Here is a 15,932-nt window from a genome sequence, read left to right on the forward strand (position 1 = left end):
GTTTCTTTTCCCTCCAAAGAAACCAGTCCATTTTTTTTCCATCCGGCCTTACTCAGATAATAATAACTTTTGCAGCAAATGTGCCACCGTGGTTAAACGTAACATAAGTTAAATGTTTTAATTTGTTTATTGGACTGACAGAAAATGCTCAAACAATACACAAAACATTCAAGTGGCAAAACTGGCTTCTTGTGAGCCCTTGCATGGCAATCCAATTTATTAAACTACAGATGCTCGGTTATACAAAATTGCACCACTTTTATTTAAGGCTTTTTAAGTTGACACTTGTTCCTCCCTCCACCCGCCGCCCATCCAAAAGCAGACGATGTTGCATTGGAAATACTGCGCCTCGGTCTCAATCCTGGAGTTTTTTTTTTTAGTATTTTTTTTGTCATTTTTTTTTCTCAATCAAACCTTTAACAGCATCAAGGCATTTGCTTGCAGTAATCAGAACAACACAAGACTCGTAATAATTACCCGTGTCCGCCTGTGTTTCGGACACTCCCTAGGAGTCGTGTTCTTCACTTTACACAGTGCAAATCCTCAAAGCATTCATAAACAATTCATTACGTGTACATACGGCATGCTGCACCCTGTCCTTCTGATGTTTAAAGAGACACGCATTTCATGCTACAACTGCTTTACAGAGCGCATTATGAACACCTTTTCCCATCGCACTTGATGTGCGATTAATTCTTTTAAAGTTCGAATCGATTCTTCCCATTTTTTAACACACACCCTCACATTCAGTTAATCCAACACTAACGAAGACAGAAAACAGGGCAAATTATTACAAAGTCACTAACAGACATAGTTTCCTCAGGATCCAATATTTGGTTTTCATATCCTCGGTTGACACCAGCAAGCAAAAGGAGCAAAGTTTGAGTCGTGTGTATTAAAACCCCCAATTTGTTTTTAAAATATATATATTTATACTGTATATTTGTCCAACATTTGATCAGGATCAAGAGGGATTTGACTATTCATAACCAAACCACCCAAAAAGATGATCGGATACAGTATGAGGGGTACTACAACTAAACTGTCAAACCCTTTATTTTTTTAAATACCCCCTTTTTTATTTTTTGTTTTTTGAAAAAGCCTGCTGTACAAAGTTCGGCGTAGGCTATGAGATGGACCTAAATTATATATTTATATAAAAAAAGAGAGAAAGAGACACAAAAGGGTCTTAACACATACTCGAAGGCAACATCTGAGGCTAAGGACAATGATAGCGACAGAAAAAAAAATTATATTTTTTCAACTTTTTACATGTACATCATTGTATCCACAGGTTTTCCTAAGGTAAAACTCAATCAATCAATAGCTGTTGTGAATATAACATCTCCATAGAGCGAAAAAAAAAAAAATCTAGTAATTTATAAAAGAGAAATAAAGGCAGAAGAAATCATGTTTAGAATAAAAGCAAAAAAATAAAGTTACAAAAAAAAAAAAAAAAAAAAAAACAAGGAGTGAAAGTTAGCTGTAAGAATGGTTTATATAGGAGTTCTTTGGACTTCCTCTCCTCTCTGGCTAAAATAGTGGTGCTTATAAATATCATTGTAATTGCCATGTCAACGTGCACAGCCTGGTTAGACATTCCCTCCTTACATTTACAACGGTGGCTGTTTCCGTTAGCGATAACACTGCGTGTAGGCTCTGTAATTTTTAAAATTATTTTTGTCTAGCTTTGTATTCATTTACTCATTTGTTTATTCGGTTGCATACAGTTAGAATATATATTTATATATTTATATGTAAAAATCTCTTTCTCGCGACATTGGAAAGTGATGATGGTTATCTATGTGCAAAAAACTGTCATGGTACTGTAGCCTTGAATCCATTGGTTGGTTGTTGGTTGGTTGGTTGGTTTGTTAAAGGGGCATCACCACATAGGAAAGTCCATTCGATGTTAGGTTTTAGTAACGTCGGAATGCTGGCACTGCTGATAGACACAGCAGTAAATCAGACCTGCAGGAACAAAAAAGTTATTTTAGATCTAGGTTTTTAACCAATAGATAAAGAATTTAAAACAGAAATGACTGACAGCTTATCACAGCCAATGATGATTGAGATCTACCTGGCTCAGAGCAAAAGAACAGCTGTGTATTAGAGCAACTGGCAGGTGGACTTTTTGCGTGGCTTTCCAGTTACTGGAGTTTTCCTGTTGATTTGCCGGACCAGGTCATAGAAAATCTGTGGAGAGAGGGAGAGAGAGAATTGAATTTAAAGAACCAATTTCATTCCAAACAATCAATTTACATTACAAACATTTCATTATACACTTCAGAGCAAGAAAAGAGAAAATGATAAATCATAACACAAAAACAGAAAGTAAAAAAACAACAACAACAACTCAAACACAAACACACAAAGCAAACACAAAACTCAAAGCAAAACTCAGAACAATACATAACAAATAGTACAAGCAAAATTCAAACAAAACAAAACAAAAAAACACAAGGTAAAACAGTGAACCTAAAACTAAACTCAAAAAACAACAAGCTAAATAAAAACACACAAACTAAAATATAATAATACTTGACAAAAAAATCAAAAACTAAAAAAAGAAATAAAACAAATACACAAAACTAAAAAACAAAATCGAAAATATATTATAAAAATCAAAACTCAAAAGCAAAGAAACACTAGGAAAAATATACAAAAAATCTCAAATAAAATGGCACACTTCAAAAAACTAAAATTCTAAGCAAACAAAAACAAAGTAGAAATAGCAACATGAACTACTATAAACATTCCTACACAATCTGCTTTTTAAAACTGATTTAATAGTTTCTCACGATGACAAAAACAAAAAGCAAGTAAAAGAATGAATAAATAAAAAACTCAAAGCAAAAACTAAACACAAAGCAAACCCTAAACTCAAAGCAAAACTTAAAACAACACAACACAAATGTTGAAAGCCAAATTCAAACAAAACAACACAAGACAAAACAGTGAACTGAAAACTAAACACAAAAACAACTCAAACCTTAAAAAAAAACACACACACAAAATTAAATGTAACAATACTTAGACAAAATCAAAAACTGATTGATAAATAAATAAATTAAAATATTTAAAACCAAAACTCAAAGCAAAGAAACACAATAAAAAACTATACAAAAAATATATATATATATAATAGCAAACTTAAATTGAGACAATTTAAACAAATCAAAATAAAACTACTATAAACACTCCTACACAACTATCTGCTTGTCAAGTGTGACATCAAAGTTTCTCATGATGACAAAAACAAGAAAAAATAATTAAAAATCAACTCAAAACAAAAAGTAAACACACAAAGCAAACACTCAAGCAACACTCAAAACAACACAAAACACAAGGAAAAGCACTGAATTAAAAACTAAACATAAAAACAACTCAAAGCTAAATAAAAAAACACAAGCTAAAATATAATAATCCTTGACAACAAAATCAAAAACAAAAAAAGAAAGAAAAAATACACAAAACTAAAGAAAAAGAAAATGAAAAAATGCTTGAAAAATCAAAACTCAAACTGAAGAAACAATAAGAAAACCATACAAAAAAAAGCATACTTCAAAAACCAAATTACAAAAACAAATCAAAATAAAACGCAAAGTACTATAAACACTTGTACACTCATGATGACAAAACAAAAACAAAGTATAATATATTTTTTAAAACTACTTAAAACAAAAACTAAACACACAAAACAAACCCTAAACCCAAAACAAATGTAAAAAAAAAAACTCAAACAAAACACAGAACACTAAAGGAAGCTAAATAAACACACACAAAACTATAAACAAATCAGTCTAAAACAATTTTCAAAATCAAAACAAAAAATGGAACACATAAAAAACATAAAAACATTAAAAAAAAACACAAACAAAACCAAAAATCAACACCAAAATAAAACAAAAAACTAAACAAATAAAAACTAAATAAAAATAGAAAAACAAACTACTGTAAACACCCAATCAAAATAAAGCAATATCTTTCAGAGTCAGTGTCAAACTTAGGCTAATTATTGTTTGCCGTGTCTAAAGATGTGAAAACTGTCTGCTTTGTGGAAATAAGATCAGATTTACAGCATAAACACACAATCGACTCTGAATTCCAAGCATATCCAGAGGGAGACTTTTACAAACAACTAAAATATGCGTACAAACTAAAGACGACGAATACGAGAAAGAAACAGACACAAATCAGTCATTGGGAGGTGTGGACGCTTCCTCGCACAGATGTTGGGCTCTCAGCGGGACAAGAAGCAGCTCCTGCATTATCAGTCATTTCCACACAACATCTGCAGCTTTTACACAATGGCCAGAGATAAACTATCCGCTTGTTGAGTCTGACGTCATAGTTTCTGGGTTCAACCGGTGCCAAAAGCCAACAACAAATAGTAAGAACATCCTCATGGCGTGCTGGAATACTATTGAAAATCATGTTTATATCAGACAGTGATTCACAATGTCACAAGTGGATAGTAACAGACACATAATTAGACATTTGCAACTGATGTTCAACAGCCCTGGTAATGCAAAATATCTCTGCCGCCATGTGTTGTGAGGAGATGTGAGTTGAGAAGGATAAGCTCATAATCCGTGCTTCGCTACACACATACTGTACAGATGATCTCAGTTTCACAGATAAACAGATGCAGAAGTACAGGACGCACCTTGCTAAAAGGTTTGGACAATCAACATAAAGTAGCTGCAGTATGAAGATAGAGAGAGCAAATGGACTTGCTTAAACCTTTACAAATCAATAATGCCTTTTTTCCCCCTTCATTTATTAAATGGAATCTGATAAACAAGATGATTTGACCACAGCAGCAACTTGGAGTGAGAGAAAATGTTCCCGTCTAATCCGGTCATGGCCTGTCTAATTACTGTAGTTGTGGGTTTTGCTTTGTGCAAGAAAGTCAGTTTTAGCCATAAAAAAACCTGTTGTAAATATATTTTGCTCTACTTGAAAGCAGTTTTGGATGTGTACTCAATTTCGACTATGTGAAATTTTGGGAAAAAAAAAATTTTTAAATTAAATTTTTGAAATAAATTTCTGTAAATTTGGTATTAAAATAAACTTAATAATATCAATAAATTTTGTAAACTAAAAACAAATCATGGGAAAAAAAAGACAACAGATGTAAAGCTATGTCATATGCAACAAGTGATCTTTTATATATCAATAATATTCCTAATAATTAGAAACTATTAATTATATCGTTAAACTGTTGCAGGGGGGTTAAAGTCCCTGGCGTCTGGCTGAGATCAATACCTTTTATTATGTTTGGCTAGCAAAAGCAATCTACTTCTGGGAGGGGGTAGAAATCAAGGGCCGTGCGATTTACTTCCAGAGGGAAGTTGAAATTGGGGGGTAGTAATTAGAACTGTAAGACTTAACTTTTCGATTTTAGGTGAACAATTGAATCTGTTGGAGACGTTCAATAGATTAATAGGTACTGAAAATGTCCACAGGGGGATCACTAGAATTGGGAAGTCTCAGAGTAAAATGAGAAAATATGATACAACTGTGTTTTGGAATATGGAAAAACTGTCAATTCGCTGTTTTCATCTGTTTAATTTGTTTTTATTTTATTTATACTTGTCTCTTTTAATCCGGTTTTTGCAAAGCACTTTGAATTGACACTGTGTATGAAATGTGCTATTTAAATAAACTTGCCTTGCCTATATATTAAATATTATATTAATACAATATTTAAAATAACTAAAATCCACAAAGAACAAACATCCACATCCGAACCAAGTCAAAACTAAATCCAAAATACAACACTTCAAAACAAAAACTCAACAAAACTATCTAAACTTCTCTTATTAAAAAAATAAAAGCTAATAATAACATAAGTAAAAAAATCTAAAGTCAAAGTCAACATCAAAAAGTACACTAAACAACAAACAAAAAAACTCAAAGCAACCCCTCTTATTTAAATTTAGCATTTTGTGTTTATTTACAAAACAACTAATATTTATACAGCAAAAGTTCCCAGGTTTAAATCCCGGACAAGCCTCCAGTTTCAATAGTATCTGGATGCAGCCTTTATGATGCAAGCTGAGATTGTATCTTTTAGAGATGCAATGTCAGACACAACGCACTCGATGAAGCGAGTGACATCACTGTGACAGGTAGGGTTAGGGGTGGGGTTAGGGTGAGCCCATACAAAAGCATTGCATGTAGCTCAGATTGCATTGCACCGAGTCTGCAGCCAGACCCCTCTCCCAAGTTTTGAAATGACCCTAGCCTAAAAGCATAGAGGTGACACAAATAAAGAGTAATAAACCAATTCCAAATAGTATTTCTTTTTCATATATGCTAATCAATCCAGATTTAGTATGCTGACAATGTGTGTGGTCATGTAAATGTGCCGGACCATTCTCCATAAGACCATAAACAGCTTAAACTTAAGCTGATCAACTTGGATTTTTGCCCATCAACCCAATTTGTGTAAACACTTTAACCTGCATTCTGTCGAGTCTACTGTATTAGCGCAGATGTAAAAGTGTGCTCATGGTAGTTTTGAGCGCATTCAGCAAGAGTCAGTGTTTGTGAGTAAAACCCAGAGTTAAGGCAAGACACTGCAGGTGAATGCAGTAAATCCCATCAATTAATATATTGGAAACTCAGTCTTAAGGCAGGTGAATGCAGTAACAAAATAACTCAGTTGTTTGACTGCATTTAAAATTTGAAAACAATTATATGACTAATAGAATTCTAATATGTCTTGTTAAACTATGCAAATGATGCATTTTTAATTAGATGTGCACTAATTTGCATACATTTATGACATAAATCTGGGTTCAAAATTCAAATCAAGTCAAATCACAGAGGGGATTTTGGAAGTGTCTTTTAAATGACTTTTATTCAAAATATTATATAAACAGTGATTATATAAACATGTATATTATATGAGGAGAAATGCCTCAGTAAAAACCTTCAGAATATAGATTTGAACAAAACTGTGAATTTGGTGTGTTAGTGCTGCTGAAGTGGAGATTTATGGCTCAGTGCAGGTCAGGAGAACTTTTGTTCTGTTAACATAACATATGTCAAAGTTGTGTATTTGAAATTAGACACTTCATGTAGGGCCAAAAAGTCAAAATTTTCAAGTCTCACCTTAACTAATAAAAATTATTAAAGAGGTATGTTCACAATCACATGGCAATTCAGAACTTTTACCTTTAGTGGCTAATTGGTACAGTTTGTACAATCTCAAAGATTTTCCAGTATGATTTGCTCATCACCCAATTATAGTTGGGGTTTAGTGGTGGGAATCGGGTGCATGCCTCTTTTTAAAAAAAAATTTCAAATAAAAATCAAAAGATAAGACAGCGTGATCTCATAAGTTAACAGAACTATTTTACAAACTATTTTTCTGCCAATTCATAAAGTCAGCGCAAATTTCACTATTGTAGTTTTAAAACTCTCTGGAGCGTTTAATCCTGTGATTAACATCAACTATAACAAACAGACATGCATGCTTACATTTAGACGTCACCACTGATTTTCACCAACTTGATTTTCAATAGTTTTATATACATGGTATCCAAGATAGTGAAACAGGTTTTTTCAGTGGACTGATTTGAAAGAGTTGTCTGATTATTGGTGTGCGTGCAAACTTGCTCACTGATCATGAGTGCATTATTGTCACTTTGGGCTGTAAAAAGTAAAAAAAAGAATAAGAAGAACCATGAAAGCCTGTAAAAAGCGAAGCTCTCTGGCTGAGTTAACCGAGAGCGATGAATCACTTTGATGGTGGTCAATCGCGACTGAAGTTCCTCATTATCTTATTGAGAGAGATCCATTAAATCAGTATCCGCATTTCGCTTACAGAAGAGTTGGAGACTTTAACACTAGAATTGCCACAGGGTAAAATTGTACAAAACAGATTTATCCAATTCTCCCTTTAACAAAAAAGATGTTATTTACCACTCCTTGTTGTTAAAAAGAGTTTCAATAAAACCTGGTTTATATTTAAATGTACTTTTAATGCCTTAATGTTTTAGCACGGCTTATGTTTTATCATTGTATGTTGCTAGGCACTGAGTGTTGCGTACTGCCTGAGAAGCCAGTAATTAGTTTAATTCGCAATCAACAGAAGAATAATAAACTGGTATTAGAAGCATTAAATGCCTCAGTTATAGAGAGTCCAATTGTGAACTACCTCAACAGTCAGTGTTGCATCCTGGGTCGGCTCAACCTCATTTAGATCAGTGGCTGGGGGGTTGTGGGCTATGGGGGGTTTTGGGTCGCTTGTTGATTAAAGAGCCCATATTATGGGTTTTTGAAAATTCCCCTCCATGTAGTGTGTAACACAGCTCTAAGTGAAGTGAAGTATCCAGCTAAGGCTTAAATCTGTAAGAATACAGTGTTTAAAACTGTTGATTCATCTATAAAAGAGTCGAATCATAGTGCTTCAAACGAGTCGCCTTGATACCGACTCATTAGGTGTTTCGCCATGACGTACGAACGAAACAAAGTTTTTCACGTGCACGCGCAAACCCGGGAGATTTCAAACCTGAGGCCCCGCCCTCTGACGCAGTAACCCAGACACACACACACACACACACCCACAAACACACGCACACCCACAAACACACGCACACAAACATGCCGGTCGATTGAAGTCACACTGCAGATGGATATATTGAGTCTCTACCCAAAGATGAAACATCAGCATTATAACCAAGCAGTTGGAAACTTCTGGAAGCTACATGCTACAAAGAATACTTCATCTGAGTTTGTTAAAGGAAGGATCAGTAAAGAGTAACTGATGGACGTCAGGATGGGTTTCTTCCTACATTTCTCAAGTGTAAGTACGTGCGGTTAAAGTTGTTGCCTCGTTTACTCTAGCTTGCAAATGTATTTAGTTGTGATTTGTTACTTGTAACCGCGTGTACTGTATCAGGTTAACTGGATATATTATCTTATCGCGTGCAAAGTCACGTTAAAAATGCGACGCGTGCTGTTTGTTTATGGAGCTCCGTGCTAGAGTTCTGCTCCCGCGATTTATTCGGAAATGTATTCCCGCGCCGCAGAAATCTGGCGTGGGGAGAGAGAGGGAGAGAGAGAGCGAGAGAGAGAGCGAACGAACGAACGAGCTTTGTGTACTTTGTGCTGTGTGTGTTTTTTTAAACAGACAGCTTGGCTGTCTGGACTGTATACTGGGTGATATTTGGTTGTGTTCTCCGCTCTAGCGGGACCGGGCGCGGCGGGCAGAAAACGGAGCGGGTTCTCAGGCTAAAACCTGGCGGGTGCGGGCTGAAGCGGGAGCGTTGTCATCCGGAGGTGTGTGTGTGTTTTTGTGTGTGTGTGGTATGGCGAGTACACGACTGTCTCCTTCGTTCGGTTATCCGTGGCACTATCCACTCGCCATAGTGTGGCAGCTAAAGTCCACGCCTACACTATCGAGCGTGTATGAACTGTGATTACTTTTTAAATTGCTGATTAGCTATTGGCCATTTCCCTCTCTGACTGAAGGCAGTCGACCAATCGCGACAGACTGTCATCGGCCCAATCAGCGCAGATTAGCTTCGCGCTAAGGAGGGGTTTGGGAACAAATGAATCACTGGACGATTCATACAGGAGTCGCTGGGATAATTAGATAAAAATAAATGCAGATTATAAGACCATGAAAGTGTTTTTTGACCTTGCATGCATATTAGACTGTTGTTGGAGACCCTTACAACCAAGATATGACCTTATTTCATGTATAATATGGGCTCTTTAATAAAAAGGAAATTCATTTTATTAAACCATTACAATTAGCATATGTTATCCATAACCTACAGAAAAAATTGTAGTTAAGAGTTACATAATAAAACAACAACATGGAAATAAAAAGTTTGGTTTTATATATTTTTTTTGCAACGCCTGGGGTGATTACGTTATATTAAAGTGACTGCACATTGATTTTATGTAACCAGGTTCAACTTTCTGACACCTTTACGGCACTCACGCATATCAAAAATAAAAACAGGCCATAACTGAACATGAAGGATGGTCTCCGAGAGGCGATCTTTAAAACTGAATGAGAAATAGACTAGGGCCTATTAGTATGTGTGTGGCAATATGGTTTACATATTTATAAATACCTCAGAGGATATTGGGGGTCTCAAGTCAATGGCATTGTTATTTTGGGGGTCGTGGGCTGAAAAGTTTCGCAATCCCTGATTTAGATGACTGAAAATTATAATTTCATGCCTGTAAACATTCATTTGCCAAGACAGAGCCATAATATGTAGTTGTAACATGTCATATCAAACACCGTAGACATTTCAGATAGTCATGTGAAAAAGTTAGGACATTCAATATTTACATTTTTCCATGTCATGATGAAAAAAAAATGTATTTAATTATTGGCAGCTCTTAAAATTGGGAAAATAAAAACCTTAGATAAACAACAACATAATTCAGGTACTCCTAATCAAATGTGTTAACTGAACATTCGTATAAGTTTGTCATTTTCAAGCCATCAGGTGTGTGTTAACACAAAATTGGCACACGCAACAACTCAATAATCCTATAATTACATCAGCAAACTTACAACATTATTGAAGCAAAAAAAAAAGAAAACCAACAAAATCAAGGTGTTCAATAGTCTAGAGCTCCAAAATGAGACTGAGAAGGTCATAGAGAAAAAAAGAATCGATTGAAGTAATTATTGATGACAGTGGATCTACAAGCATCTGAATCGATGCCTTTTCCTTCATGCTTTATTAATCTTAAATAAAATACTGACAAGGTGTGAGATGATCATCTGAGGTTTCATCTTCTAAATTTGAATACCTATTTTTAATTACTACTTGATAAAAAAAATGGTGTCCTAATTTCTTCACATGACTGTACGTAATGGTGGTTAGAGTGTTAAAGATACTCAGGTCTGCACTTTTGACACAAGTAAATGAATAATCCTGAAGCGAGGGCCTCAAATCATCCGGCCTGTGGTAAACCTTCAGAAACCACACAGGCTTTCATATAACTCTGCTTGTAAGGAGAAGTAATTGAGCGCGGTCGTACTGAGTGAACTCAAAGCAGCTCTATGTCATGTAGGCAGGAGTCTTTACGCTCACAAAAGGCCGCTGTGTGTCCGGCCGGCGCAGCTGACTGCTGTTTGGCTAATGTGTGACTGCGCTTTCATGGAGAGATATCACTCGCTGACAATGACACTGTTCTCACAGAAGAGCAACTTTATGGTGACGCCAACACAGTTATGTCAGAAGACAAGCCCAGCCTGAAACAAACCTCCACAAAACAGACCCAGGACATCATCAGGCTAATATACAGCCCATGTACTTTTTTTAAAAAATTAGTTTTTAATTTTAAAGCACAAAGATTACAATCACAGAAAGTGTTTAAATTCCTATATTTAAAGAAAAAAAATATATACAAACCCAACCATTGGGATGAAAAGTTAAAAATTAACCAAGTTTTGAGATTGTTCTTGTTTGGCCCAACGATATAACAATCCAGTATTTTTAGGGTGTAAGGCAGCAATATGTTGTGTGTGTGTTCTGAAATAAACAGAAGATAAAACAGACCTGCATTAAAACAGCTATAACAAATAAAACAGTTTGGTCACCTAACAGCAAGAAGGTTGCTGGTTCGAGTCCCGGCTGGGCCAGTTGGCATTTCTGTGTGGAGTTGGCATGCTCTTCCCATGTTCGTATGGGTTTGGGCTATAAGTGAATTGGATTAACTAAATTGGTCATTGTGTATGACAGTGTGTGTGAATGTGATGTGTGTATGGAAGTTTCCCAGTTCTGGGTTGCGGTTGGAATGGCATCCGCTGCGTAAAACAAATGCTGCAATAGTTGGCGGTTCATTCCACTATGGCGACCCCTGATAAATGAAGGACTAAATCACAGGAAAATGAATGAATGAATGTTTATACGTCTGTATAGGGTAGATGAAATGTGTGAACAAATTAATAATTTTAAAATGTATATTACTTTTTATTAATTTGTGGTTGGTAATTACTTTTATTAGTAATTTTAGTAAATATAATGGTAGCAAAGCAATGAAACAACAAATAACCCAATGTTTAAGACATATTTAACCCAGCAACACTGTTAACCTAACACACTGGCTGGATTAAAAAAAACAACCGAGCATTCTGGGCTAAATAAGTAAACCCAACACTTTTGTCAAAAAATAACACAGCACCTTGGTTATGGTTGGGTTATTTTCCAGCCCAGCATTTTTCAGAGTGTGTGCATTTGAGTTTAAATAGTCCAGCACATTTTTGTGTTGTGTTTTGTCAACTATACAGTATGCAACTATGTATGTAAATTATGGAAAAACCCAACCATACTAAATATTATTAATTTAATTAAAAAATGTAACCCAGTGGTTGATTGCGTCCATATTTAAACCATTTCTAGGTTGAAATAACCCAGGATTTTCTAAAAATTGACATATCCAGTTGCAACAATTTAAAAGTAGCCATACATTCCTATACATAAATCCTTGAATAAAGTCATATACACTAAGCAAATGCTATCTTGTTTTTAACCATACTCTGGGCTTTGTTAATATTTGACCCAATGTTGGGGTAAAGCAAACCAGCATCATTAGGAGTGTATTGTAAACTCTCTTTGACATCAGAAATGTGACGTTCTGCCGCATTATGGGTACATAGAGGCTCACCTCATTGACGTTAATCTTGGATTTTGCGGAGGACTCCAGAAAGGCGCAGCTGTTCCACTGCCGGGCAAGATTCTGCCCCTGCTCCTTGCCCACCACCCTCTCGTCCTCCAGATCACACTTATTGCCCACCAGGATCATCGGCACCTATAACCAGACCCCAAACACAGAGTTTAGTGCGATACTTACACAAATGAAATGTTACTCTGCAATAAAAATACTGTGAGTTTTAGAGTTTCAGCACCTCCAAAATTTCTAAAAAAAAATCTGAGCATTAGAATTTTTTTTTTTAATGTTGCACCTGAGGATGAAATCTTCGTCTTTTCTTCACATTTCACAATCAGTTTATGCTGCTGTTGTTTTTTAAACATGATTAACTGTGGCAAATATATCAGCAAACACTTGGATATTTGCTTTATTGTTTTTTGTTTTTTACTGTTGTTTGTATAACCATTGCAATAACTAATCTTCCCAAAAGTGCATAGAAAATGCCTTATTGTTAATCATAGTATACACATTTGAACATACATTTTATGACCTCTTTAAACTAGTCATTTAATGAATTATTCAGTGGTTTACTGATTTAAACATTATTTAATTATGTATGTATAAATGTAAGGTTGTATGTATTCATGTACTGTATGCAAGTATACTATATATTTGCATGTATGCATTTGAAAATTATGGCAGCACAATTAGTTTTATACAAACATTTTAACTACGACATAATAAACATAATAATAATAAACATATGTATATTACTTTCAGCATTATAATACTATGCATTTTGTTCCATTATTGTCTAATGAAAAGCAATTGATTTGAATTTTCAGCACATTATGGAGAAGTAATAAAGTAGTTAATTTGATTATTTAAAAAAAATCATCATTTCCTAATGTCTGTTTTCCATCGAGGGAGCTATTTCGAGACATTAACAGAAACAGTGTTGCTAAACTAGCAGAAATCATTCTTGAGGCGCCACAATTTACAGCAGCTGTTATCCTCCCTTAATAGAAAAAGAAATCCCTTTGGTCATTTTAAAGCTCAACATGCATTCATATTTGCATATAAAACCAAACACACACACAAAAAAAAAACTCCCACACAACTCCAGTGAAACCATTCAGATATCACAGCAGAAGTGAAACTGTAAGATGCAGCATTTGCCTTTACTTTCAGCAGATATTTTCAAGGTAACAGGGAAATTAACAAATTGCGTACCGAATACAAAAAGTGAACTAGGTTGCAAAGATGGAATAAATAACCTAAACGCCCACAGTCAAATCAGCGGAGTTCAGGAAGTGGACTAAAATAACACAGGTCAACTGAGGTCATCACATTATATCATCTTTCTCAGAATCCATTCAGAACCAGTTCTCAAACACACACACACACACACCGACACACCTTTCACAGGGACTGATTTCCTTTAACATTGTTCGTCATGTTTCAATCCAAGCTCAACCAAATTTGTGACAAAAGGATGTTCACACATTTGGCAGTGTCAAAACAACAGGAAGTCAATTATTTGTAATTTTACAGGGGTGAACAAGTTAGATTTGTTCACTGATAATCATTTATCTTTTTCATGTTATGTTATGTTACGGTTTATGTTATGCTATGCTATGTTATGTTATATGTTATGCTATATTATCATGTTATGTGTTCTGCTATGTTATATGTTATGCTATGCTATGTTATGTGTTATGTTATGACATTTTGTTATTTTATGCTATGTTGTAATGTGGCTATGTTATCCTATGCTATATTACGCTTTTATGTCATATGTTATTATATGTTACGCTGTAGTTATGCTGTTATGCTATGTTATGTGTTATGTTATGCTATGTTGCTGTGTTATGTCATGTTACGTTGTGCTATATTATGCTGTTATGCCATATGTTGTTGTATGTTATTCTATGTTATGCTACGCTATATGTTGTGTTCTGTCATTTTATGTAATATGTTATGTTATGTTGTTTTGTTATGTTATTTTATATTAGGTTAGCTATATTATGTCATATGCTACGCTATGTAATGTTATGCTATGCTATGTTATGCTATATGTTATGTCATATGTTACGTTGTGCTACTGTATATGTTATGTCAAATGTTATAAGTTATGTTATGTAATGTCATATTTCATGTTATATGTTGTGCTATGTTATGCTAAATGTTATGTTATGTCACGTTATGTTATGTTATGTTATGTTATGCCATATGCTATGTCATATGTTATAAGTTGTGTTATGTAATGTCATATTTTATGTTATATGTTATGCTATGTTATACTATATGTTATGTCATAAGTTACGTTATGCTATATGTTATGTAATATGTTATATGTTATGCTATGTTGTGCTATGCTATGCTGTGTTCCTATTGAAAATTCCCTAAAGCTCTTAGAAGCGCTAATATGGCTTTTGATTTGGTGACGAAAGATATTTTAATAAATCATAAATTATAACAAAGGTTTCGAAAGAATCTGACATCAATTAATCTGAATAAAAAGGTCAAAACAGACTGAAGAAGCTTTTTTATTAAGCCATTATACAATTAATAAAAAAAGTTCAGAATAATTATTTTGTTTTATTAATATTTGTCAAAATTTTGAAATAGTCAATATTTAGGTAGTATGTCAACATTATTATTGCACTTTGACACTATTATTAATAGTTAATAATTTATCTATATTTGTTTTTAAACAGACGTTATTATTGTCTTAATCTATATTTAATAAAATATTACCTAATTAAAAGATTCATTTAAACAATTTTGTTATAATCGTCTTAATTTTTGTGTCATATAAAATGTTCACAAAAAGTCAATTTTATTCCATTATCTGTGCTCAAGTATAGACCCTCAAAGGTTTAAGAGAATTCATGTTTGAAAACTCATAAAATGGAGGAAACCACCACATTTGTAAATCAGAAAATTGGAACAATTTATTTCATTCTGGGAAAAAGGGTCCAATTACGCAATATCCCATAGACCTGAACTTTAATGTTAGCTTAAAAAAAGAATCACTCCCTACATGTACATAGTTTTGTTGCTTATGTGTATGTATATCCTATTTTATGTATTCACTTATTTTACTTATTTGTCTCTCTCCTTTTCTTTTCTTTTATTTATTCTTTATTATTTTGTATAACATTAGTTTAAATGCGCACAAAAGGAAAGCATATATTGCTAAAAGAGAAAGAGAGTACTGTATATTGAATTTGTGCTTATATATGTGAGTGTACTCGGATGTATAATCTCTGACATATATCTGATGA

At 34.2% G+C, this 15,932-nt stretch overlaps 1 protein-coding gene across 1 annotated transcript in view; it reads right to left on the reverse strand.

Moving 5' to 3' along the window:
- Positions 1-390: 390 nt before the first annotated feature.
- Positions 391-15,932, reverse strand: part of rap1b (RAP1B, member of RAS oncogene family) — an 85,873-nt gene continuing 70,331 nt past the window's right edge. Inside the window, 3 exon segments of the mRNA NM_199533.1 lie at positions 391-1,971; positions 2,081-2,196; positions 12,658-12,801. Coding sequence (NP_955827.1) covers positions 2,110-2,196; positions 12,658-12,801 — 231 coding nt within the window. The 3' untranslated portion in view covers positions 391-1,971; positions 2,081-2,109.

This window comes from Danio rerio, chromosome 4 (genome assembly GCF_049306965.1).
Source record: "Danio rerio strain Tuebingen ecotype United States chromosome 4, GRCz12tu, whole genome shotgun sequence".
In the NCBI taxonomy this organism is placed as follows: Eukaryota; Metazoa; Chordata; class Actinopteri; order Cypriniformes; family Danionidae; genus Danio; species Danio rerio.